General features: G+C 36.8%; 2 protein-coding genes across 5 annotated transcripts; both read left to right on the top strand.

Annotated features, from left to right (window-relative positions):
- The first annotated feature begins 12725 nt into the window (after nt 1-12725).
- Nucleotides 12726-17112, top strand: LOC105258867 (PAN2-PAN3 deadenylation complex subunit PAN3). 3 transcript variants are annotated; one of them, XM_011270413.3, is made up of 9 exons: nt 12726-12965; nt 13861-14133; nt 14214-14474; nt 14558-14933; nt 15030-15146; nt 15221-15460; nt 15635-15917; nt 16190-16544; nt 16654-17112. In XM_011270413.3, exons 2-9 carry the CDS (start codon nt 14056-14058, stop codon nt 16768-16770), a joined length of 1827 nt encoding a protein of 608 aa, XP_011268715.1. In that variant the 5' UTR covers nt 12726-12965; nt 13861-14055; the 3' UTR covers nt 16771-17112. The 3 variants fall into 3 exon arrangements, with proteins under 3 accessions (XP_011268715.1, XP_011268716.1, XP_011268717.1); XM_011270414.3 differs by lacking the exon at nt 12726-12965 and adding an exon at nt 13050-13209; XM_011270415.3 differs by lacking the exon at nt 12726-12965 and adding an exon at nt 13246-13560.
- Nucleotides 17113-17998: 886 nt separating this feature from the next.
- Nucleotides 17999-27978, top strand: LOC105258868. Of its 2 annotated transcripts, none has more exons than XM_011270416.3 (5): nt 17999-18263; nt 22844-22983; nt 23210-23359; nt 23445-23600; nt 23698-27978. In XM_011270416.3, the coding sequence occupies exons 2-5, from the start codon at nt 22845-22847 to the stop codon at nt 23730-23732; spliced, it is 480 nt and encodes a 159-aa protein (XP_011268718.1). In that variant the 5' UTR covers nt 17999-18263; nt 22844; the 3' UTR covers nt 23733-27978. The 2 variants fall into 2 exon arrangements, with proteins under 2 accessions (XP_011268718.1, XP_025270975.1); XM_025415190.1 differs by lacking the exon at nt 17999-18263 and adding an exon at nt 22577-22646.
- The last annotated feature ends 22 nt before the right edge of the window (nt 27979-28000 follow it).

Consider the following 28000-nt stretch of genomic DNA (forward strand, 5'->3'; position numbering starts at 1 on the left):
TTACAAATCATGTTCTCTAATAACGCAAGCGTGAAAATTTCGAAAATTCGTTTCTTATAATTTATATTATCAGGAGAATATATTGTTGCGAGGAGGTCATGATGCGTTGATGACTCTTTACAAATCATGTTCCCTAATAACGCAAACGTGAAAATTTTCGAAAATTCGTTTCTTATAATATTTATATTATCAGGAGAATATATTTTGCGAAGGAGGTCGATGATGCGTTGATGACCTCTTTACAAATCATGTTCTCCTAATAACGGCAAGCGTGAAAATTTCGAAAATTCGTTTCTTATAATTTATATATCAGGAGAATATATTTGCGAGGAGGTCATGATGCGTTATACCTTTTCAAATATTTTCTAATAAGAATGGAAAATTTCGGTTCTTTTATATTTATATTATCAGGAGAATATATTTGCGAGAGGAGACGTTGATGACCTCTTTACAAATCATGTTCTCCTAATAACGCAAAGCGTGAAAATTTTCGAAAAATTCGTTTCTTATAATTTATATTATCAGGAGAATATATTTTGCGAGGAGGTCGATGATGCGTTGATGACCTCTTTACAAATCATGTTCTCCTAATAACGCAAGCGTGAAAATTTTCGAAAATTCGTTTCTTATAATTTATATATCAGGAGAATATATTTGCGAGGAGGTCGATGATGCGTTGATGACCTCTTTACAAATCATGTTCTCCTAATAACGCAAAGCGTGAAAATTTTCGAAAATTCGTTTCTTATAATTTATATTATCAGGAGAATATATTTTGCGAGGAGGTCGATGATGCGTTGATGACCTCTTTACAAATCATGTTCTCCTAATAACGCAACGTGAAAATTTTCGAAAATTCGTTTCTTATATTTATATTATCAGGAGAATATATTTGCGAGGAGGTCGATGATGCGTTGATGACCTCTTTACAAATCATGTTCTCCTAATAACGCAACGTGAAAATTTTCGAAAATTCGTTTCTTATAATTTATATTATCAGGAGAATATATTTGCGAGGAGGTCGATGATGCGTTGATGACCTCTTTACAAATCATGTTCTCCTAATAACGCAAGCGTGAAAATTTTCGAAAATTCGTTTCTTATTATTTTATATTATCAGGAGAATATATTTTGCGAGGAGGTCGATGATGCGTTGATGACCTCTTTACAAATCATGTTCTCCTAATAACGCAAGCGTGAAAATTTTCGAAAATTCGTTTCTTATAATTTATATATCAGGAGAATATATTTTGCGAGGAGGTCGATGATGCGTTGATGACCTCTTTACAAATCATGTTCTCCTAATAACGCAAGCGTGAAAATTTTCGAAAATTCGTTTCTTATAATTTATATTATCAGGAGAATATATTTTGCGAGGAGGTCGATGATGCGTTGATGACTCTTTACAAATCATGTTCTCCTAATAACGCAAGCGTGAAAATTTTCGAAAATTCGTTTCTTATTATTTATATTATCAGGAGAATATATTTTGCGAGGAGGTCGATGATGCGTTGATGACCTCTTTACAAATCATGTTCTCCTAATAACGCAACGTGAAAATTTTCGAAAATTCGTTTCTTATAATTTATATTATCAGGAGAATATATTTTGCGAGGAGGTCGATGATGCGTTGATGACCTCTTTACAAATCATGTTCTCCTAATAACGCAAGCGTGAAAATTTTCGAAAATTCGTTTCTTATAATTTATATTATCAGGAGAATATATTTTGCGAGGAGGTCGATGATGCGTTGATGACCTCTTTACAAATCATGTTCTCCTAATAACGCAAACGTGAAAATTTTCGAAAATTCGTTTCTTATTATTTTATATTATCAGGAGAATATATTTTGCGAGGAGGTCGATGATGCGTTGATGACCTCTTTACAAATCATGTTCTCCTAATAACGCAACGTGAAAATTTTCGAAAATTCGTTTCTTATATTTATATTATCAGGAGAATATATTTTGCGAGGAGGTCGATGATGCGTTGATGACCTCTTTACAAATCATGTTCTCCTAATAACGCAAGCGTGAAAATTTTCGAAAATTCGTTTCTTATTATTTATATTATCAGGAGAATATATTTGCGAGGAGGTCGATGATGCGTTGATGACCTCTTTACAAATCATGTTCTCCTAATAACGCAAGCGTGAAAATTTTCGAAAATTCGTTTCTTATATTTATATTATCAGGAGAATATATTTTGCGAGGAGGTCGATGATGCGTTGATGACCTCTTTACAAATCATGTTCTCCTAATAACGCAAGCGCGAAAATTTTCGAAAATTCGTTTCTTATAATTTATATTATCAGGAGAATATATTTTGCGAGGAGGTCGATGATGCGTTGATGACCTCTTTACAAATCATGTTCTCCTAATAACGCAAGCGTGAAAATTTTCGAAAATTCGTTTCTTATAATTTATATTATCAGGAGAATATATTTTGCGAGGAGGTCGATGATGCGTTGATGACCTCTTTACAAATCATGTTCTCCTAATAACGCAAGCGTGAAAATTTTCGAAAATTCGTTTCTTATATTTTATATTATCAGGAGAATATATTTTGCGAGGAGGTCGATGATGCGTTGATGACCTCTTTACAAATCATGTTCTCCTAATAACGCAAGCGTGAAAATTTTCGAAAATTCGTTTCTTATATTTATATTATCAGGAGAATATATTTTGCGAGGAGGTCGATGATGCGTTGATGACCTCTTTACAAATCATGTTCTCCTAATAACGCAAGCGTGAAAATTTTCGAAAATTCGTTTCTTATAATTTATATTATCAGGAGAATATATTTTGCGAGGAGGTCGATGATGCGTTGATGACCTCTTTACAAATCATGTTCTCCTAATAACGCAAGCGTGAAAATTTTCGAAAAATTCGTTTCTTATATTTATATTATCAGGAGAATATATTTTGCGAGGAGGTCGATGATGCGTTGATGACCTCTTTACAAATCATGTTCTCCTAATAACGCAAGCGTGAAAATTTTCGAAAATTCGTTTCTTATAATTTATATTATCAGGAGAATATATTGTGCGAGGAGGTCGATGATGCGTTGATGACCTCTTTACAAATCATGTTCTCCTAATAACGCAAGCGTGAAAATTTTCGAAAATTCGTTTCTTATAATTTATATTATCAGGAGAATATATTTGCGAGGAGGTCGATGATGCGTTGATGACCTCTTTACAAATCATGTTCTCCTAATAACGCAAACGTGAAAATTTTCGAAAATTCGTTTCTTATTATTTATATTATCAGGAGAATATATTTTGCGAGGAGGTCGATGATGCGTTGATGACCTCTTTACAAATCATGTTCTCCTAATAACGCAAGCGTGAAAATTTTCGAAAATTCGTTTCTTATATTTATATTATCAGGAGAATATATTTTGCGAGGAGGTCGATGATGCGTTGATGACCTCTTTACAAATCATGTTCTCCTAATAACGCAAGCGTGAAAATTTTCGAAAATTCGTTTCTTATAATTTATATTATCAGGAGAATATATTTTGCGAGGAGGTCGATGATGCGTTGATGACCTCTTTACAAATCATGTTCTCCTAATAACGCAAGCGTGAAAATTTTCGAAAATTCGTTTCTTATAATTTATATTATCAGGAGAATATATTTTGCGAGGAGGTCGATGATGCGTTGATGACCTCTTTACAAATCATGTTCTCCTAATAACGCAAGCGTGAAAATTTTCGAAAATTCGTTTCTTATTATTTATATTATCAGGAGAATATATTTTGCGAGGAGGTCGATGATGCGTTGATGACCTCTTTACAAATCATGTTCTCCTAATAACGCAAGCGTGAAAATTTTCGAAAATTCGTTTCTTATATTTTATATTATCAGGAGAATATATTTTGCGAGGAGGTCGATGATGCGTTGATGACCTCTTTACAAATCATGTTCTCCTAATAACGCAAGCGTGAAAATTTTCGAAAATTCGTTTCTTATATTTATATTATCAGGAGAATATATTTTGCGAGGAGGTCGATGATGCGTTGATGACCTCTTTACAAATCATGTTCTCCTAATAACGCAAGCGTGAAAATTTTCGAAAATTCGTTTCTTATAATTTATATTATCAGGAGAATATATTTTGCGAGGAGGTCGATGATGCGTTGATGACCTCTTTACAAATCATGTTCTCCTAATAACGCAAACGTGAAAATTTTCGAAAATTCGTTTCTTATATTTATATTATCAGGAGAATATATTTGCGAGGAGGTCGATGATGCGTTGATGACCTCTTTACAAATCATGTTCTCCTAATAACGCAAGCGTGAAAATTTTCGAAAATTCGTTTCTTATATTTATATTATCAGGAGAATATATTTTGCGAGGAGGTCGATGATGCGTTGATGACCTCTTTACAAATCATGTTCTCCTAATAACGCAAGCGTGAAAATTTTCGAAAATTCGTTTCTTATAATTTATATTATCAGGAGAATATATTTGCGAGGAGGTCGATGATGCGTTGATGACCTCTTTACAAATCATGTTCTCCTAATAACGCAAGCGGAAAATTTTCGAAAATTCGTTTCTTATAATTTATATTATCAGGAGAATATATTTGCGAGGAGGTCGATGATGCGTTGATGACCTCTTTACAAATCATGTTCTCCTAATAACGCAAGCGTGAAAATTTTCGAAAATTCGTTTCTTATTATTTTATATTATCAGGAGAATATATTTGCGAGGAGGTCGATGATGCGTTGATGACCTCTTTACAAATCATGTTCTCCTAATAACGCAAGCGTGAAAATTTTCGAAAATTCGTTTCTTATTATTTTATATTATCAGGAGAATATATTTTGCGAGGAGGTCGATGATGCGTTGATGACCTCTTTACAAATCATGTTCTCCTAATAACGCAAGCGTGAAAATTTTCGAAAATTCGTTTCTTATAATTTATATTATCAGGAGAATATATTGTGCGAGGAGGTCGATGATGCGTTGATGACCTCTTTACAAATCATGTTCTCCTAATAACGCAAGCGTGAAAATTTTCGAAAATTCGTTTCTTATTATTTATATTATCAGGAGAATATATTTTGCGAGGAGGTCGATGATGCGTTGATGACCTCTTTACAAATCATGTTCTCCTAATAACGCAAGCGTGAAAATTTTCGAAAATTCGTTTCTTATTATTTATATTATCAGGAGAATATATTTTGCGAGGAGGTCGATGATGCGTTGATGACCTCTTTACAAATCATGTTCTCCTAATAACGCAAGCGTGAAAATTTTCGAAAATTCGTTTCTTATATTTATATTATCAGGAGAATATATTTGCGAGGAGGTCGATGATGCGTTGATGACCTCTTTACAAATCATGTTCTCCTAATAACGCAAGCGTGAAAATTTTCGAAAATTCGTTTCTTATTATTTTATATTATCAGGAGAATATATTTTGCGAGGAGGTCGATGATGCGTTGATGACCTCTTTACAAATCATGTTCTCCTAATAACGCAAGCGTGAAAATTTTCGAAAATTCGTTTCTTATTATTTATATTATCAGGAGAATATATTTTGCGAGGAGGTCGATGATGCGTTGATGACCTCTTTACAAATCATGTTCTCCTAATAACGCAAGCGTGAAAATTTTCGAAAATTCGTTTCTTATAATTTTATATTATCAGGAGAATATATTGTGCGAGGAGGTCGATGATGCGTTGATGACCTCTTTACAAATCATGTTCTCCTAATAACGCAAGCGTGAAAATTTCGAAAATTCGTTTCTTATAATTTATATTATCAGGAGAATATATTTTGCGAGGAGGTCGATGATGCGTTGATGACCTCTTTACAAATCATGTTCTCCTAATAACGCAAGCGTGAAAATTTTCGAAAATTCGTTTCTTATTATTTTATATTATCAGGAGAATATATTTTGCGAGGAGGTCGATGATGCGTTGATGACCTCTTTACAAATCATGTTCTCCTAATAACGCAAGCGTGAAAATTTTCGAAAATTCGTTTCTTATTATTTTATATTATCAGGAGAATATATTTTGCGAGGAGGTCGATGATGCGTTGATGACCTCTTTACAAATCATGTTCTCCTAATAACGCAAGCGTGAAAATTTTCGAAAATTCGTTTCTTATAATTTATATTATCAGGAGAATATATTTTGCGAGGAGGTCGATGATGCGTTGATGACCTCTTTACAAATCATGTTCTCCTAATAACGCAAGCGTGAAAATTTTCGAAAATTCGTTTCTTATTATTTTATATTATCAGGAGAATATATTTTGCGAGGAGGTCGATGATGCGTTGATGACCTCTTTACAAATCATGTTCTCCTAATAACGCAAGCGTGAAAATTTTCGAAAATTCGTTTCTTATAATTTATATTATCAGGAGAATATATTTTGCGAGGAGGTCGATGATGCGTTGATGACCTCTTTACAAATCATGTTCTCCTAATAACGCAAGCGTGAAAATTTTCGAAAATTCGTTTCTTATTATTTTATATTATCAGGAGAATATATTTTGCGAGGAGGTCGATGATGCGTTGATGACCTCTTTACAAATCATGTTCTCCTAATAACGCAAGCGTGAAAATTTTCGAAAATTCGTTTCTTATAATTTATATTATCAGGAGAATATATTTGCGAGGAGGTCGATGATGCGTTGATGACCTCTTTACAAATCATGTTCTCCTAATAACGCAAGCGTGAAAATTTTCGAAAATTCGTTTCTTATTATTTTATATTATCAGGAGAATATATTTGCGAGGAGGTCGATGATGCGTTGATGACCTCTTTACAAATCATGTTCTCCTAATAACGCAAGCGTGAAAATTTTCGAAAATTCGTTTCTTATATTTATATTATCAGGAGAATATATTTTGCGAGGAGGTCGATGATGCGTTGATGACCTCTTTACAAATCATGTTCTCCTAATAACGCAAGCGTGAAAATTTTCGAAAAATTCGTTTCTTATATTTTATATTATCAGGAGAATATATTTTGCGAGGAGGTCGATGATGCGTTGATGACCTCTTTACAAATCATGTTCTCCTAATAACGCAAGCGTGAAAATTTTCGAAAATTCGTTTCTTATAATTTATATTATCAGGAGAATATATTTTGCGAGGAGGTCGATGATGCGTTGATGACCTCTTTACAAATCATGTTCTCCTAATAACGCAAGCGTGAAAATTTTCGAAAATTCGTTTCTTATAATTTATATTATCAGGAGAATATATTTTGCGAGGAGGTCGATGATGCGTTGATGACCTCTTTACAAATCATGTTCTCCTAATAACGCAAGCGTGAAAATTTTCGAAAATTCGTTTCTTATTATTTATATTATCAGGAGAATATATTTTGCGAGGAGGTCGATGATGCGTTGATGACCTCTTTACAAATCATGTTCTCCTAATAACGCAAGCGTGAAAATTTTCGAAAATTCGTTTCTTATTATTTATATTATCAGGAGAATATATTTTGCGAGGAGGTCGATGATGCGTTGATGACCTCTTTACAAATCATGTTCTCCTAATAACGCAAGCGGAAAATTTTCGAAAATTCGTTTCTTATAATTTATATTATCAGGAGAATATATTGTGCGAGGAGGTCGATGATGCGTTGATGACCTCTTTACAAATCATGTTCTCCTAATAACGCAAGCGTGAAAATTTTCGAAAATTCGTTTCTTATATTTTATATTATCAGGAGAATATATTTTGCGAGGAGGTCGATGATGCGTTGATGACCTCTTTACAAATCATGTTCTCCTAATAACGCAAGCGTGAAAATTTTCGAAAATTCGTTTCTTATTATTTATATTATCAGGAGAATATATTTTGCGAGGAGGTCGATGATGCGTTGATGACCTCTTTACAAATCATGTTCTCCTAATAACGCAAGCGTGAAAATTTTCGAAAATTCGTTTCTTATATTTATATTATCAGGAGAATATATTTTGCGAGGAGGTCGATGATGCGTTGATGACCTCTTTACAAATCATGTTCTCCTAATAACGCAAACGTGAAAATTTTCGAAAATTCGTTTCTTATAATTTATATTATCAGGAGAATATATTTTGCGAGGAGGTCGATGATGCGTTGATGACCTCTTTACAAATCATGTTCTCCTAATAACGCAAGCGTGAAAATTTTCGAAAATTCGTTTCTTATATTTTATATTATCAGGAGAATATATTTTGCGAGGAGGTCGATGATGCGTTGATGACCTCTTTACAAATCATGTTCTCCTAATAACGCAAGCGCGAAAATTTTCGAAAATTCGTTTCTTATAATTTATATTATCAGGAGAATATATTTTGCGAGGAGGTCGATGATGCGTTGATGACCTCTTTACAAATCATGTTCTCCTAATAACGCAAGCGTGAAAATTTTCGAAAATTCGTTTCTTATTATTTATATTATCAGGAGAATATATTTTGCGAGGAGGTCGATGATGCGTTGATGACCTCTTTACAATCATGTTCTCCTAATAACGCAAGCGTGAAAATTTTCGAAAATTCGTTTCTTATAATTTATATTATCAGGAGAATATATTTTGCGAGGAGGTCGATGATGCGTTGATGACCTCTTTACAAATCATGTTCTCCTAATAACGCAAGCGTGAAAATTTTCGAAAATTCGTTTCTTATTATTTTATATTATCAGGAGAATATATTTTGCGAGGAGGTCGATGATGCGTTGATGACCTCTTTACAAATCATGTTCTCCTAATAACGCAAGCGCGAAAATTTTCGAAAATTCGTTTCTTATAATTTATATTATCAGGAGAATATATTTTGCGAGGAGGTCGATGATGCGTTGATGACCTTTTTACAAATCATGTTCTCCTAATAACGCAAGCGTGAAAATTTTCGAAAATTCGTTTCTTATAATTTATATTATCAGGAGAATATATTGTGCGAGGAGGTCGATGATGCGTTGATGACCTCTTTACAAATCATGTTCTCCTAATAACGCAAGCGTGAAAATTTTCGAAAATTCGTTTCTTATATTTTATATTATCAGGAGAATATATTTTGCGAGGAGGTCGATGATGCGTTGATGACCTCTTTACAAATCATGTTCTCCTAATAACGCAAGCGTGAAAATTTTCGAAAATTCGTTTCTTATTATTTATATTATCAGGAGAATATATTTGCGAGGAGGTCGATGATGCGTTGATGACCTCTTTACAAATCATGTTCTCCTAATAACGCAAGCGTGAAAATTTTCGAAAATTCGTTTCTTATTATTTTATATTATCAGGAGAATATATTTTGCGAGGAGGTCGATGATGCGTTGATGACCTCTTTACAAATCATGTTCTCCTAATAACGCAAGCGTGAAAATTTTCGAAAATTCGTTTCTTATTATTTTATATTATCAGGAGAATATATTTTGCGAGGAGGTCGATGATGCGTTGATGACCTCTTTACAAATCATGTTCTCCTAATAACGCAAGCGTGAAAATTTTCGAAAATTCGTTTCTTATTATTTTATATTATCAGGAGAATATATTTTGCGAGGAGGTCGATGATGCGTTGATGACCTCTTTACAGATCATGTTCTCCTAATAACGCAAGCGCGAAAATTTTCGAAAATTCGTTTCTTATAATTTATATTATCAGGAGAATATATTTTGCGAGGAGGTCGATGATGCGTTGATGACCTTTTACAAATCATGTTCTCCTAATAACGCAAGCGTGAAAATTTTCGAAAATTCGTTTCTTATTATTTATATTATCAGGAGAATATATTTTGCGAGGAGGTCGATGATGCGTTGATGACCTCTTTACAAATCATGTTCTCCTAATAACGCAAGCGCGAAAATTTTCGAAAATTCGTTTCTTATAATTTATATTATCAGGAGAATATATTTTGCGAGGAGGTCGATGATGCGTTGATGACCTCTTTACAAATCATGTTCTCCTAATAACGCAAGCGTGAAAATTTTCGAAAATTCGTTTCTTATATTTATATTATCAGGAGAATATATTTTGCGAGGAGGTCGATGATGCGTTGATGACCTCTTTACAAATCATGTTCTCCTAATAACGCAAGCGTGAAAATTTTCGAAAATTCGTTTCTTATTATTTATATTATGAGGAGAATATATTTTGCGAGGAGGTCGATGATGCGTTGATGACCTCTTTACAAATCATGTTCTCCTAATAACGCAAGCGTGAAAATTTTCGAAAATTCGTTTCTTATAATTTATATTATCAGGAGAATATATTTTGCGAGGTGGTCGATGATGCGTTGATGACCTCTTTACAAATCATGTTCTCCTAATAACGCAAACGTGAAAATTTTCGAAAATTCGTTTCTTATAATTTATATTATCAGCAGAATATATTTTGCGAGGAGGTCGATGATGCGTTGATGACCTCTTTACAAATCATGTTCTCCTAATAACGCAAGCGTGAAAATGTTCGAAAATTCGTTTCTTATTATTTTATATGATCAGGAGAATATATTTTGCGAGGAGGTCGATGATGCGTTGATGACCTCTTTACAAATCATGTTCTCCTAATAACGCGAGCGTGAAAATTTTCGAAAATTCGTTTCTTAATATTTTATATTATCAGGAGAATATATTTTGCGAGGAGGTCGATGATGCGTTGATGACTTCTTTCAAATCATGTTCTCCTAATAACGCGAGCGTGAAAATTTTCGAAAATTCGTTTCTTATAATTTATATGATCAGGAGAATATATTGTGCGAGGAGGTCGATGATGCGTTGATGACCTCTTTTCAAATCATGTTCTCCTAATAACGCAAATGTGAAAATTTTCGAAAATTCGTTTCTTATAATTTATATTATCAGGAGAATATATTTTGCGAGGAGGTCGATGATGCGTTGATGACCTCTTTACAAATCATGTTCTCCTAGTAACGCAAGCGTGAAAATTTTCGAAAATTCGTTTCTTATAATTTTATATTATCAGGAGAATATATTTTGCGAGGAGGTCGATGATGCGTTGATGACCTCTATACAAATCATGTTCTCCTAATAACGCAAGCGTGAAAATTTTCGAAAATTCGTTTCTTATTACTTTATATTATCAGGAGAATATATATTGCGAGGAGGTCGATGATGCGTTGATGACCTCTATACAAATCATGTTCTCCTAATAACTCAAACGCGAAAATTTTCGAAAATTCGTTTCTTATAATTTATATTATCAGGAGAATACGTTTTGCGAGGAGGTCGATGATGCGTTGATGACCTCTTTACAAATCATGTTCTCCTAATAACGCAAGCGTGAATATTTTCGAAAATTCGTTTCTTATTATTTTATATTATCAGGAGAATATATTTTGCGAGGAGGTCGAAGATGCGTTGATGACCTCTTTACAAATCATGTTCTGCTAATAACGCAAGCGTGAAGATTTTCGAAAATTCGTTTCTTATTATTTTATATTATGAGGAGAATATATTTTGCGAGGAGGTCGATAATGCGTTGATGACCTCTTTTCAAATCATGTTCTCCTAATAACGCATTTAAAAAAAAAAAAAAAAAAAAATTTCGCGAACAATTAATGTTCGAAATAATTTACGCATTGCCATTCGCGTTTTGTGGGCTCTTAATGCTCTTTACTTAATTATCATGTTGATAAATACATAGAGCCGTATTATTTACCAATTTATTTTGAAAAATATTTATTTCATTTTTAAATATTACAGTATCTGTCGCGATTGAATAATTTATTTATTATCAATTTACACACATAAGTATTTAATTGTTATATAGCACTGGTGCTACCGGCATTTCGTGCATATAGCACGGAACAATACCAGAAATTGGTCAATTATATATTACCCTCTGAGAATATTCATGGACGTTGATTTTGTAGTTTATGGCCATGTTTTGAATGTCCATAGAGGGAGTATCACTTTTGGGGTCACTCCATAGCTTGGACATGAACCATAGCTCAGACACGAACCATGTATTATTATCGACTGTAATGGATTTAGTTGACGTCCACTTTGTCAGGGAGCGCATTAGGACAATATACCCGTTAAAGCGAGGTGGCCGCTCTCAGGTTTCTCTCTGCTAATATTTTTTATTTTTTACAAACTCGTATGCGAATATTAGGCAAATGATATTTGGTCTTCTTTATAGTTTATAAAACATAAGAGAGAGAACGTAATTTATACAAGATCAACTTTTTAAAATTAATTAACATAAATAAAATCGAAAATACATTTCGATTGTCTATCGTATTGAGATTTTATCGAAATCGAAATATGCATATCTATAGCTACGTTCAGAAAATATTATTTCTCTTCAGTTATCGGGAAAAAAAATTCGCGCATGTTGACTTTGAAACGTCCTTCCCACGTAGAAGACACGCTATGCGTACAAAGTACAAACAGCTCCGAGGTATTCGATGCACGGCATACGTGCGACACATGCGTATCGCGCTTTTTTTCTCCCCGTAAGTGGAAATTCCATTTCTATCGATGGGGAATCTTTCCCTCGTCGAGTATACTAAAAGAGGCAAGGGACTCGAGCGAACGTTGCTCGAAAGCGTCGCGACAGGCAGCCGCCATTCTTCCACGCTAGAAGAGACAGGCCACAGCTACGCGGGACACGGACAGCTGCGATCGAAGGGACCGCGATGGCTGGCGGGAGCGCGCGCTTTCGCGAGAAGGAGGGTAGGCGGAGGGGGCGAGGGGGGAGGAAAAGGCCGCGATCTGGATAGCGGCGACGATACACGCACACATAGCTAGAGGAAGAAGCCCGAGGAAGAGGGGGAGAAAATGGGGAGAGAGAGCCTGCACCGTAAACACGCACGTACGTAGGTACGGTACGTACGTATCAGGCGGCATCGGGCGGCATCAAACCGGAGCAAAGCGGTGCGTGCGCTTTCACCTTTATTTCGTCCACTGAATGGAAGACATGCTGTGCAATGCTGTGACACTGTGGTCGGCCACCATCTATCGCACGGGATCTTCGCTGTAAGAATCGCGCCGAGGAGAGAGAGAGCGGCGATTTGCCTCGTCTGTCCGTCCGTCCGTCCGTCCATCCGTCCGTCCGTCCGTCCGTCTGTCTGTCTGTCCGTCTGTCCGTCACCGCCGACTACGGCGACGAGCCGCGGAATTTCCGCGCCGTTGCGTCGCTTATTCAGCGACGCATAGCACAGCCGCGACCCGACAGAGCGGTGACAACGAATGGGTTATGTCGGCGATTCGAGTATTCAAGGTATACTCGCGCGTTCGGTCTCCCATCGCCAGCATCGTATCGGCGTCTGTTTCTCGCGTTTGACCCCGCGCCACCGCGGGCGTGCGTTCGCGAAGCCGAGTCGAACCGAGTGCATTGTTCGTCGTCGCGCGCTCTTCCCCTCGGCCTCTTGTCATAATCAGCTGCCATTACACCTAGCTCCTTCGCGCTCTCTCGCTCTCTTCTTTATTTTCCTTCGTCATGCGAGCCCTCGTATCCGACCTGTCGTCGTGCCCGTTCGCGTTTCTTTATTTTCGCCCGTTACTATTGTTCTCTCGATCCCCTTTTCTGTAATGTTGTGACCCTGAGAAGAAACTGTAGGAATCACCATAGGTTTGCTTTATGTACAATTCATTTTTAGTCGAGGTATATTAGGTGTATATTGTTTAGGGTGATATATACGTAGATTTGCAGCTACTGAATCTTTCATTTTACGAAAGAAATCAATCTTGTTAGATAATTATGAGTAGATACATCTGTGCTGATACTGAATTTACAGAAATCTTACAAAAGAAATTGTATCTACATTGATGATAGTATTATTAAACGTACATTAAAGGGCATACTTATATTTTTTTTATTTTGCCTTATATGTTCATATGGTTTTGTAAATTTTATTATTTATTTTTAAAGATATGTTACAAGAGAATGGAGTTCTGATTTATACTTGCAAGATAAAGAGAAGAAAATTTCAAGATAAAGCACTTTGTATAAAGTAAAAGTCAGTGAGAGAAGAAAGTGCGTGGTGAATTTAATTGAGGACAATACAAGGAGTAAGAGTGAAAGAGAGTAAGAACGAAAGTAGTAAATGCAGTGGTTGAGGAAGCGATGGATCCATCAATATTTGTTCCATATACTCCCCAAACAAATGGAGTTCCATTGGAATCCAAACTTGCTACCTACATGGTAATTGATTATTTTTACATTAGCGGTAATATAAGAGTGCTTTGAATGATTCTTCTTTGTATAAATTTTTTTTTCGATAGAATCGTCCAAGTCCTGGCATAACATTGAGCACAAATTCAGTGACCAAGCACTTATCCAGTCTTTCTCTGGATTCGCAAAAGAAGGTAACTGCCAGTCCTGAATTTGTGCCAGGGAGAGGCCTTACAGGCAGTAATAGCAGCTCGCCGAATCTCTTTAACAATTCCTATACCCATTCGCAAGAAAACGTAGGTGGCACTACATATTTTTATTTTGGAAATGCAACTAGCGATGCTGTTGGAACGGAAGATGGCACTGAAGCTGTAAGTATAAATCTCTTTACTTATCTTAAATAATAAGATGGGAATAACATTTGTAAAATTCTTGTATCATTTTTCTATATTAGATCGGACACATAGCACCAGGACAGATTGGCTATGTTTATCCAGGTACACCTTCGCATCTGCAACCCGTGAAACCTACGAAACCACCTTCGTCTAATAATTCCTCCGCTCCCTCTACCCCACCCCCTCAAGTTGCTCCTAGCTTTTTTATCAGCGAGAGTTTACGGCTTGATATCCTGCAGAAGAATGTGCTGACATTGGCACAGCCTGATGTGGTACGATTTCCTGACTTGCCCAACGAAGTTGACAATTATCATGAGTTATGTCCCTTAGAACCACTGCATAAACCCGCCTCGACGGTCCTTGGATATCAAACTTCTACTTACAAGGCCACCAATATCAAAACTGGCACACGATTCTGTTTACGTCGTGTGCACGGTAAGTTTCGCTGGTGTTCTATAGAACTCCCTCTCCCTCGCTCTTTCCGACAATAGTTAGTTTGGCACTTGACGAAATTGGATTTGATGCTTATAGATTTCCGACTTGCCAACACAAAGTGTACAGTACTGGTCGACATGTGGAAACGGCTAATACACACGAATTTAGTTCAGCTAAGAGAAGTCTTCACCACCAAAGCATTCGGCGATCATTGTCCGTATTTAAAAAGCGCAATCTCTCTATGTATATATGTCTTGCATAATCTCATAGGTTTCATTTTTTTTTAGCCATGGTTTTCGTATACGATTATCATCCCGCTTCGGAGACGTTACTAAATAAGCATTTCGCCTCGACCGAACTTAATGGTTACACCGACCCGTTCTCGTCGGATCCCAATGCGCCACGGCCTTATAGTCACACCAAGAATACTATTCTAAGGCAGCAGCATAGTAGTATGCTACCAGAAAGCGTTATTTGGAGCTATATCATTCAACTCACTGCCGCATTTCGCGTTATTCATGCTGCTGGTTAGTATACATATTATTTTACTGTTCTTGTTCACTTTTCTTTTTTCTTAAAGATATTCTGTTATAAAATCTTATCAAGTTTAACTTTATTATATCCATGAATCTTTAAAAATCTTTATTTCTTACTCAATTTATATCATTAGCTTACATTAGTCTTATTTACGCGCTTCACAGGCTTGGCGTACAGATGCTTAGATCCCACTAAGGTACTACTTACATCACAAACGCGACTTCGTTTAAGTTGCGTCGCCATTCCAGACGTGGTCACTTTAGATGGAAACGCCGCGAATCCACTCACTCTCATCCCGCATTATCAGCAAGAGGATTTAGTAGCACTCGGCAAGCTAGTCTTAGCGCTGGCATGTCGGAGTCTTATCGCCGTCCATCGCGACAATATGTCAGCCTCCATCGAGTTGATCACACGTTCCTATTCCACTGATCTTCGAAATCTTATTCTGTATGTTTATGAATTCTTCAATCAATAGTCTTAATAGCATTGTTTGATAAAAAAAAGCTCCCAGTTATATTTATGAAATAAAAAAAAAATCTTTAGCATATTTTATAAATTTATATATTAGTTCTAATATATTTGAGCATATTTTATAAATTTATATATTAGTTCTAATATATTTGAGGTATAATGTAAGAAAAAAATTTCTTACTTTTAATATAATCCAATGTGTCTGGAGGAGCCAAAAGCCTCAATAGCATTGCAATTATAATTTTTAGATATTTGCTGTCAAGTCAACCCCGTAAAAGCGTCACGGATCTCATGCCGATGATTGGTGCGCGATTTTACACACAGTTGGATACTGCTCAAGTGCAGTTAGACATTCTAGAAAACGAACTTGCCAAGGAATTGGAGAATGGACGATTATTTAAGTTATTGGTCAAAGTGGCAACCATCAATGAAAGGCCAGAGCTTAATATGGAACCTACATGGGCAGAGACAGGCGATCGCTACATGCTCAAATTGTTTAGGGATTATGTATTTCATCAAGTAACAGCGGATGGCAGGCCTTGGTTGGATCTAGCGCATGTCGTAGCCTGTTTAAACAAACTCGATTCCGGCTCGCAAGACAAGGTAGAAATTCCTAATAATCTTTTATTGAACATACATAAAAAGTAATCATAAAATATATAAAAAAATATGTACAATATGTAAAAAAATCATAAAATATGTATTATTACAGATATGTCTCATGTCTCGAGATGAGCAAAGTGTTTTGGTGGTAAGTTACGCGGAGCTACGACAATGTCTGGAAACGTCATTTGGAGAATTGGTACAATCTACAAAAGATGCTGCTTAAGAAAGCGTCCTCGATAGCGCATACTCCGAACCATAAATGTGATATCATCACTTAGCGGTACTATCATTTTACTCTTTATCGAGTTACTGAAGAATCAGAACTGTCGAATTGTGCTTGGTGATATAAAAAATAACGCGCAACTCAGTTTTGTATACATAATTTTGCTCGCCGAATCAATTAGATATGACCGCATTAAATGCGTTGCATTTAGAATATAAGACGTTAAATTTTCGGGTTTTTAAGTGTTAAGGATATAAATCCTTAATTTTCTTTGGGTTTTTTTGGATTTTCCAGTTTGGATCTTAGAATCTTTAGACTTTGGAATTTTTGTGTATAGACTTGTATTGAGTCATACGGAAATTTCAGAATCCTCGTCAGATTATGAAATTCTTGGATTTTTAAATCCTTAAATTCCTGTATCTATTGATTCTTAGATCTCTTTGGAGTTTTGATCTCTTAAAAGTTTAAAGTGTGAGTTCGAAGGAGAAAGGAGGTATCATGTGATTTTGCGAATCAGTTAAGGTTTGGATTCGCTCTAAAACCCATTACGGTACTATATATATATATATATACATATATACATATATATATATATATATATATATATATATATATATAAAATAAAATAAAAAAACAAAAAAACAAAACTGTACGCAACAATGCAGTAAATTCTTAAGGAATCTTCTTAAGACAACACCTAAACACGCTCGGTGTCTAGGATAGAAACCTTAGTTTTTAGGATACAGCATTAATGGTAAGCATTAATTTTGAAATAAATGTTTATTTTTGAAAGCAATCCTAACTAATGAATTGTCATTTCTCACCCATCACCAGAAAATGATTTTAATTTCTCGTATCCTTTTTTAATGTATGTATCTATGTAATTACACCTATAATTACGATCGAGAGAAATTGTCATGATATATCTCTTATATTCCTGAAATTTAAAAAGTTGGAGTTAACTTTCAACAAGAGACACATGCAAATATACTTCTATAAGGGCTCAATTTAATTTTGAAACATCCTATATAATTCTCTCTCCATGGTTCTGGTTCTATTTCTATTTATCCAGTCTCGCCTTTCTCTTTCCTAGGAGGGATGATCACCATGGTGACGATGGCGAAGAAGGGGAAGAAGATTGGCAGACGGAGCGGGGAGGATATGCGTGGCGCCTGAGGGATGCCACGACCGATCCCGGGGAGGGGGATAACTCTGGTCGGCGGCGGCGGCGACAGTGCCAGTGGCGGCAGCAACACGTAGCAGTCGACGGCATCGCAACGCTGAGGAGAGGCACACGGAACGTTCTCTCTTCTTAACGACGCGCCGATCACGCAGTCGCATCATCATCATCATCACGGACCGTATCCTACCCTACCCTACGCAGCATCTCGAGTGTGTCCACGGGTACGTGTTGTCGCGCAACTACGGAACCAGCCGGAAGTGCGCCTGGAAGCTGATCGAGCTTGGCCCGCTGTTTGGCATCCCCGTGACAGGTGAGTCCCTTGCGAGGGCGAAAGGGTAAGAGAGAGAAAGAGAGAGAGAGAGAGAGAGAGAGAGAGAGAGAAAGGGAACCAGAATGCCGACACCGACGCCGCCGCCCGGCGCTGCTGATCGATTTTCCACGAGCGAGCGAGCAGAACGGAGCGAAGCGGAGCGGAGACCCGCCCCTGAATCTCTCTCCTCCGACGAAGATCGCGATGTGGAGAGTTTTTTGCGCTTCGCCGCTGGTCCAGCGCTTTCCCGCAGCGCGCGCGGCCGCTCCGGGACCACACAACTAAAAGCAGCTCGTCTGCGACGCAACGACGATCGATGCCCTCTTCCGTTCCGTTCTGTTCGCGTCCCCCGCGCGCTCTCGCTCTCGCTCTTTATCATCTCCTATCCTACCCTTTATTCTCTTTGCCGTCTTTAGGGTTCAATCTGGAGTAGAAGCGCGCGTCATCCGAGTCCCCAAAAGCCTCTTCAAGAGTTCTACGTAATTAAAAATGTACCGTAAAGATGGATGAAAAAAGTAGATGGAAAAATATATATTAGAGATAAAAAAGTAGAGTTTGCGGGAAAATGAATGATAAGAATGATGAGAAGAAAGATGTAATGAGTTGCTTGTTCTATGAGATACCGATTTCATTGTAAGAGCAAATGAAAAACTTGATAGAAAGCTGTCGCGCGTGCCGAGTTTTCAAGTGTCAATGCTCAGAGAATCAAGACGGATGATTTTATTTTTTTACTTAAAATTCAGGTCCATGTCTCTTCTCATTCCTCTTTTTTTTTTTAGATAAAAGATCTTACTTTCGTCGGCGAGTTTCTTCGCGTTTCAGACGGGATGACAATTCATCCCGATTATGCGCCAGCGTCGAGCGAAATGATGACTAATTTGCCCTCGTTACTTTCTACAGTTGCGTGACCAGCGCGTAGGTCTGTAAAATGACATACACGTTTTTTAGGACCTCGGCACAGACACTCCGTAACCTTTTAACCCCTCATTTTCGAGCTATTTATACGCGCGTTGCATTGCGCGAGCGCAATAGCAGCGCGTTGAGGCTGAAAGATAGAACCTGTTTCTAGGCGACACGTCTAGTTTCTCATCTCCTAGGATCTTATTTCTATTCGTTAACAGCTTCTTCGGACTAGTTAATTCTATCCTGCTCTTTTTATAATCGTAGAGATAAAAGGAGCCTCTGCTAATGGTTGTAGAATAGATAAATGGTTTCCGGAAGACGCGGCGAAAGATACTTTGGTGTCATTTTCTGACCTTTTAGTCAGAATGATCATGTGACGAAAAAGAAAGAAAAAAAAACAACTCTTGTATCGTGATATTTTCGTTCTAGCCTTGATTTAGAATACCAATGGCCATCTTTTGTTACAATGATAAATTGTGACGTGTATTTTACGTGTATATAGCTCATGTAAATAAGTATATAAAAATATCTACGTGAGTTTAAAAACAGTCAATGTTTCAAGGTGCTGAAGTTTTAAACTTTCGCGGAAAGAATATTCGTGGGACAACGAAGTTTCAGAGACTGAAATCCGAAAGAACGTACATCTTGCGCGCGTATATTGGAGAAATTAAAGTTTTATGTCAGCAGAATTTTAGACAAGCGAAAATTTTGCCAGTTTGAGAATTCGTTATCGCTCTATCTCTCGTTCTCTCTCCCTCTCTTTCTTCCTCCCGAGAGCAGAGCTACATATTCAGCATATATCTTAAATGACGGTAATAGAGGGTAACGTGAATCGCGCTTCTGGAGAGCACTTGTTTCGCATTTAATTCATGCTGCGGCTAGTCTGATATCGCGCGCAACGAGGCTTCGTGTTTTATCTGCGAATTTATTTTTTTCACCATTGATAAATTATATATATTCTCTGGTTTCGGCTTCACTACTTTTAGTTCAACACGATACGAGATACGTTACCAATCGTACGTTGCTAGCTTCAACGCGAGAATTTTATGTTATTCGTATCTTTTTTCCGCGTACATTTAATTAAATACTCGTGTTTATCAATATGAAAGCTATGAGAAGAATCTGACGCTTTGTATTTATCGGAAATTTTTTGCTTTTCACTTTTCGTCCAATACTTTCGCGATATTTGCTTTCCTCTCATTCAGTTAAAAATCGGTGAAATTAAAATTTCTTTTTTTTTTTTTCGGAGCAATCGAAAATAAAGAAAAGGCGAGAAAATAAAGAACGCTCGACTCTAAACAAGTCGAGCATACGGACTGTTGCCGCGAGCGTATATCTGGACATCGGGCAACGTCCCTTTGCTCTCTCAGATAAGTTGACCGTATATCCCCGTCGGTCTATATTCGACGACATATTATCCGCTTCGCCCGATATCTCTCTCGCTCCGTCTCTTCTTCCTTACCTTCTCTTTTTCTCGTTTTCTTTCTCTCTTTCGCTCACCCACATCGCGACGTTGTCGAGCCGACAATAGGTTCGACGGCAAACTTGAACAAGGCAACGTCCGCTCGCTCGTCTCACTCGCGTCCGGCGTTTCTGATGCGACGATAATTTTGTCAATTCCGTCAATCCGTACGCGAGCGAATTGAACGATTTTCCCTGCGAATTGTTTGAACGCGAGCGGAGATTTGCGAGGGGAGGAGAGCCGACCGGCGATATTGGTACCCATGTGGTCCGTCAAGATTACTGACGGGCGCTGATTGTTTCAATGTCGACTAATGGAGAGAATGACTAAGGAAGGACGTGAAATGTAGGTACGCTGTCGAACGAAATGTTGCATCGCACTTCTAGAGAGATTTCAATAGATTCGATGGATTTTTTTTCTCTTCCGTCGCGTCTGTCATCTGGTCAGATTTGATATTTTCATCGTTTTATATCTTCTAGAATCTTTGAATCATATTGGCGTTTCGACCTTCCGACTCGAATTTTCGAGTCTGAGCTTTGAAGTGCGTGACTCACTCGAGTCTCCCGAGTTCACGAATCGTCTTTGAATCTTGAATACTCTCCTCGGATTTGGTAGAGCAGTCGAGATTATGTTACTGCTTATTCATGGCTTATATTCAGGTACACAGAGAATAATTGATCACCGCCGAAACGTGAAAGTGTCGGCCGTCAAATTCGCCCCGCGCGATACTCGTATCGCACTATCATCGGTGATTAATTAGTTTCGTGGCATTAGTTTGGCGATTGCTCGGATTCGTCGGAGGCGAGTCGCCTCGCATACAAAGCGACGGCATCGATCTAAGGAAAGACCTTGAGTCAATCGTTTATGCGTTCCTATCGTCGCGCACCCTCCGATAAATCAATCCTCAGCTTCCGAGCACGTTGGACAGCGCTGGTGTGCAGACAGCCATTCTTTCGTCGGATTTGCGCGGCATTTATTTGACATGCAATTTTAATTGGACCTGAAATTGGGGCATAGATTTTTTAACGTTACAGCAAATCGTGAGAACGGAAGAGGTAATGGAAAAAATTCGTTAATTAGGAGAATAAATTCATTCATTTCATTTTATTAAAGCGATACGTCGCGTTTCATGGCAGAGAGAGTCGACGAATGGACGACAAAAGTTGTCACGTTGATGTCGATATTAAATTCACGGAATCCCAACTGTGACGTTCGTTAACGCGCCGGGTTATTAAACTTTTCAGAGCAATGCGCTCCGTTCTCGTTAAGATTCATTGCGATTATCTTCTCCGGATCTATCCCGCGACGATGACAAATAGTTCTTATGTTACAACGACAATCGCAAAAGTTTCAATTAAGCCCAACGATGCAATGAATATTATTGCTGTGAAGAAAGTCGCTCCAAGAAAGGAATAAAGGATAAAAATATAACTCTGTTAGAATCTATATAGAATTTGTTACTCTGATAATAAAAAGATAACAAAGATTTAACTTCTTCTTATCTCTTCGTTTCCTCAGCCTACTGACCGTTGTTCCCCTTTAACTAATCTTGTCTGCGTGTCCGCGATAATTTCGAAGATTTCGATAACAATAATTCAAAGTGCATGCTATTAACAAACATTCTCCATTTGAAATATTACACGTTTTATACGTTGTATCCTTCAATTAAAATTACTGTATAAAATAATATAACGTTATCATTAAATATTTCCTTTTATTTTCATTGAAACTTGAAATTTCAAGAGTAAAGGAGAGACTTCAGAATTAAAGAAAAATAAAAAGCAGTGCCTCGCTACGAAGACCTTATCGTACGATTCTGTCATCATTAATTTGGCAACAATGCTCGAATTGTTGATCAAGCTCAAGGGGAATACTGTGCGATCTTCGCTATCGCAGAATTATCGAATTCACGATAATAGTCGAATTACGCATTTCGTACATGTCTCGAGGCGCAGAAACGCTTAAAAGATAACGCAAGAGCACGCTCTTTCTCCAACTTGAGAAAAATCGATATATTTGTATATAATATATTATATATATATAATTTCATTATATTTGATATTGTTAATTTAAAACTTGCATTAATTTATTATACGAGAAATATCTATCGGTTGAAATAATTTGCCTTTAGCGTTGCAAACCGTGCGTCCCCGTTATAATTAAAACGACTCTAATTATAGAGTTTAACGAAGCGTTCTCATCTTTTTTCTCGCAGAATGAAGCTGTACTGGAGTTTGGCTCTCGTGGCCATCGCCTTGTTGATGATTTTGACGACCGCGCGAGCGGAAGCTGATCTGTGGGAGGAGGATGACAAGGAGGTTCTTGTACGGACAGTACGCGGGACTAAAGAGCGAAGTGAGTGCTTTTTTCTGCAATTAATCCGTTACTCTTTTCCTCGATAAAATTGTAATGTTGATCGAGCATAGTCGACACAGACTGTTTTACATATATGCAGTACACATATACAACCGGATTAATTAAGTCGGTCCTCATCATCCTTAAAATCCTCTCTCTTTCTCTACTCGCTTGATCGACGTTACGTCCAATTGTTTCTATTGACGTTTCGCATCTGCTGACGCAGCATCCGCCAGCTCCTCGTCGTGCAGATACGTAAAGGGTCAATGGTCGGAATGCGACTCGAGTACTAATTTGCGGTCGCGCACTCTGAACCTCAAGAAGGGCGACAAGTCCTGCGAGCAGACCAAGACTATTCAAAAGAAGTGCAAGAAAGGTGAGTCGCGAGATTAATGCTGTGCATTATTTGCATTAAATATACAGGGGACACATGGTGTTTTCTCACCGATCGTTGACTGTAGCATGTCGATACGAGAAAGGCACGTGGAGTGGATGCGTGAATCAACTGATGACGAGAAACGATAATCTGAAGGCAAACAGTGACACAACTTGTGAAAAGACGCGACGGCTTACCAAGAGGTGTAAACCGGAGACCAATACTAAAAAATCCACCAAAGGTTCGTCATACGTTCGACCGATCAATTTTCAAATCGCTTGACTTATGACGCGAAGAAAATTGAAAATGACAAACGCAATTTTTTGGTTTTTTTCCAGGTGAGCGATCGAACAAGAAATCGGGCAAGCAGTAATCATCCGCCAACTTTTAATCATCTTCTCTAATTGGGCAACGAAAGCGCACTCTCATCTCTTCGACCGTTTTTACCCTCTCTTTTTCTCGATACCTTATATCAATTGATACTTTTTTCGATAATTATCAATTGATTGCGAGGCAGAGCACAAATTTGGATGACGACGATCGCCAATTGAAGAGCGTTTATTACACTACTGCCGAGGGAATCACGTATTTCGGATGCAGCGATGCGTGAAGCTGTAAATGCTTTTAGGGTGCGCTCTGCCGTTGGTTAATTATACAAGTTAATTGCTGTTAATAATTCGGGATGGTGCGCACGTCTCGGTAATCACATCTATTCTCGGCGCTATCTCGCAGTTTATCAATCTGTCCAAGATCGCGTTGTGTTGCTGTTTCTGTTTTTTTATGATACAGTTTGAAAAGATCTATGTTTATTTGAAAAAAAAAAAATTGTATTTTACACTCGAGTAAGAACTCTTATATTTAACCCATTGACACAATTTGCAACAAGTTCCCTCGTAGATAGAGTTATTGATCGCATAAAGGTTTTTCTAAAAATGGATATTGGACGCAAGATCTTGGACGATTAAGCTGCGCAATCAGCCGAGGAATCGATTGGGAACCGATACGTATAACCTGTTCGAGATGACGAAATATGAAATAAGTATAGCTACCCGTCGATACGTATAGTGATGCATTTTTATGCATTTAAACCATCGTAAATTCAAGAATTTTTTGAATGACGCGATTATTTTCCTATAATTTTTGAATTCAGAGAAACCTATAAGATCTATAAGAATCTTTACTAGCTCCAGTATATTCTTACAAAATCTGCATCATCTGGATTGCTCGATTAACGAGTGTAGAGCACACCATAGAGCTCCTTGACTAGAAGCAGCCGCCATTTTGGAGGTTCGCAGAAGACAAGATCATCTGCCAAAGTTGTTCTTTCGTCTTCCCGCAATGATTATTATTATTACTAATATTAGTATTGTTTATCACACAAGAAAACAGCAGTAACTCCCCCCCCCCTCTTTGGCTTAGCTGCTGATACACTTAAAAAATCATGTACAATATTTGTCATACTAAACAGCTTTCATTCGATTGTCACATAAATATACAATGTTCGGTGTTCAAAGTAATTGTGTCTTGTGTCATATAACACGCGCGAAATATTCCGGAGATATTACGCCGTCGCGAAGATTCGCAAATTTAAATAAGGATTCATGTGGGTGCAAGAAACTCAATAGCAATCCATCCTGTGCGGGATCTTCCATGATTAAAACGGCGGATCAAAAATTTGAAAATCAAAATAGATCTGAGATCAAAAGAATCGCATCAAAATAATAATTGTCGAGATAATTGAACGAGAGTAAAATGGAAATATACGTATATATCAAAATATATCACAGAATGTTCGCGCGAGCCTAATAAATTTTCCCGGAATCGTCCGCGCCCTTCTTGACAGGACACTGTCGTCACTTCCGATGTTAATATTCGCAGTTAACGTTATAATAATATATCAAGTGATAACTGGCAACATGGAAACTCGCAAGCGAATGAGCATGAAAATCAAACTAAAATAACTCGTCGTCTCGTTGTCTCGTCAAGTACGCACGCACGCGCGTGCGAGAAAGAGAGATCGCTGGATATCTTTTCGACACCACGAAAATCAAATCCCTTCTCCCTCCCCAAAAGATTGTATTTGTTTTTAAGTCTAGGTGTATACAGAGGCTCGTCGGTGAGAGGAAGTTAAGCTGTTCGCGCGTTTGATACTGCACGCGTGTGCGATCTGCGTGCGACGTGCTTTGAGAAAAGTGCGTAGAGTATAGTGTTACGCGAGGAGAAAATATTTTTCCTGTAATAATATTTTACAAATATCATGTTTTTTCCTCGTCTCTCCCTCTCGTAAATCTCTGCGATGAAAGCTTGATTTTAACTCTCTTTTACGAGTATCGTGGAGTTGAAGATCAGCTTTTCTGTCAGATTTCAGAAAGAAAAAAAAGAGAGAGAGAGAGAGAAATCTTTAGGACTTAAAAATTAAAAAGAAAATTTGTAGACGCCGTACGTCGAATAGCGCACGCGTCGTTAACAAGCGCCTAGTTTTAGCTCTCGTATTACAGCATATCATCATTACGCGAAAAGCGACTCTATTGATAAACTAAGATAGAATTATCTGTTTTATGGGCTCTCTTTCAAGGTGTCTATTCAAATCTTGTAAAAAATATTTCCTGAGATTTCCTCGATTTTTCAGATAGTTTTACTCTAAAATCCAGATAAAATTAACTTTTGAGTGCAATTTTTGAAGTAAATTTATTTATTGCTATATATTAATGTTCTCTCTATTTATATGATTATCAAAGTATAATTGCAAGCTACTTAAGTTTCAAATGTTAGATTAGGATAGAGAGGGTATTGAAAAAAATAATCTTTATAAGCATTTTGCTCTTGAATTATGATGAATTGTGTATCTCGAATTCACGATTCGCACACTAACTGTATACCACCGTATTGATATACTGATTATTAATTTGATTGATTAACAAATTGCTAATTATATAAAGTCGATATAAAGGTAAAATCTATCAAAGAAACATTTTTTTTTATTTCTCAAATCTCAATAAAAACACCCAGGATTGTCAGATTTTCAAAGTAAAATATTCTCTGAGAATTCCAGGTTTTCCCATGGAGTAGACACCTTGCTTTCTCTAATTACTGTCCTTGTTAATTCTTGAACCGGTAGATTCAATTCCACCGAATGACATTTCTAACTCAAATTATTCAAAATCGGAGCTACAATTTATAAAAGAATAAAGCTGCGATCTGGTGAATGATGAGAAGGTCATCTCATATTTTAAAACACACTTGATGGCCAGAAGTGGATTCGTATATACCGGTTAAAAACATTAAATGTTTCTGAATGTGAACGTTCCATCTGTTTTACAATAAGCGCTAATTATATACGCGCAATTTTGTGGCGGTACGAGAGATCATTTAAACAATTTTGTAGAAAAACATTTTTTTAGAATCTAAAATCCTACGAGAAATATGTGATCAATGCTATATTTTTTACGAAATATATATACAATTTTATTCTTTTCATTTCTCGTGGAATTTTGTATGATTGTACGAAATTAATCTTGAATCTTAAAGAGTTTAAATGCAATCTTGAAGAGTGTAAATGCGTGATGTAATTGTCTCTTAATATAGAACAGGTGTAACGAGTCTCATGCTTGACTTCTCTGTGTGGAGCTCGCAGGAAGCTCTTCATGTTTTAATCGCATTGTAACATAGCATGATAGGAGATACGAATCAGTAAAAATCTAGAGACTAATTTTTCAGATCCTTCGATAAAATTATACAGGACGTTTCAGAAAGGGTGTACGCTAGTGACAAACATCTGTTCTTGAAGAAGTTTCGAAATAGATTTCTCTCAATGTCGATTTAAATTTTAAAAATTGCGCGAATTAAATTTCGTATATCGATATCTGCATCCTGAATATCAAGACTGCAAGAAGGCTCGATTTATTACAATTTAAACTATATAATTCCTGTATTAAATTATTTACAATCTTACAGGAGAAAAAATCCCTTTCTAGATTTTTCCAAGATAATCTTTTACCATCTGCGTGCACCTATTTTTAGAACAATTCTTAGATATTCTAGATATTATAATAAGAAAATCGTTCAGAATTTTATTCGTTAGAATTAAAGCTATTAGAGCAAATGAATTGCCATTCTATTACGGACCACTGAGTTTCGTAATCGTCGATCTTGTTGATGATTTAATCTCGTTAGTGTAAATTTTCTATAAAAATTGCAATATAATTTTTTAGCCATTTCTGTTTGTTTCTATAATCGCAGAAAATTCTCTACATATTTTATTAATAGAAGAAAATTAATTAAATTCAACCGTACATTTTCCAAAAGCACCGATTTGTTGTACAGAGTGCAAATATTTTGTAATGATTTAGAGGGAAAGAGAGAGAGATAAATGTTGAAAGTATCTGTTTAATTATGTGATTTTATTACTTTGATTTTATTCGGTCATGCAGACGTAGTTTAGGACAGTTTCTGAATAAGATTTACTGTAGCTCTCTCTCGACGTGAGAAGTCGGTAATTTTCTTTAAAAACTACTATAAAGATTGTATAATGCATCTACTTACTTATTGAAATAATTGTGTAACCATTACACATGTAACAAAAATCCAATGTTGTCAATAAAAGTAAAATATTATATATATAAGAGAGTGACATTCTCTCAA

The sequence above is a fragment of the Camponotus floridanus genome, unplaced genomic scaffold (genome assembly GCF_003227725.1).
Source record: "Camponotus floridanus strain SB8 unplaced genomic scaffold, Cflo_v7.5 scaffold115, whole genome shotgun sequence".
NCBI lineage: Eukaryota > Metazoa > Arthropoda > Insecta > Hymenoptera > Formicidae > Camponotus > Camponotus floridanus.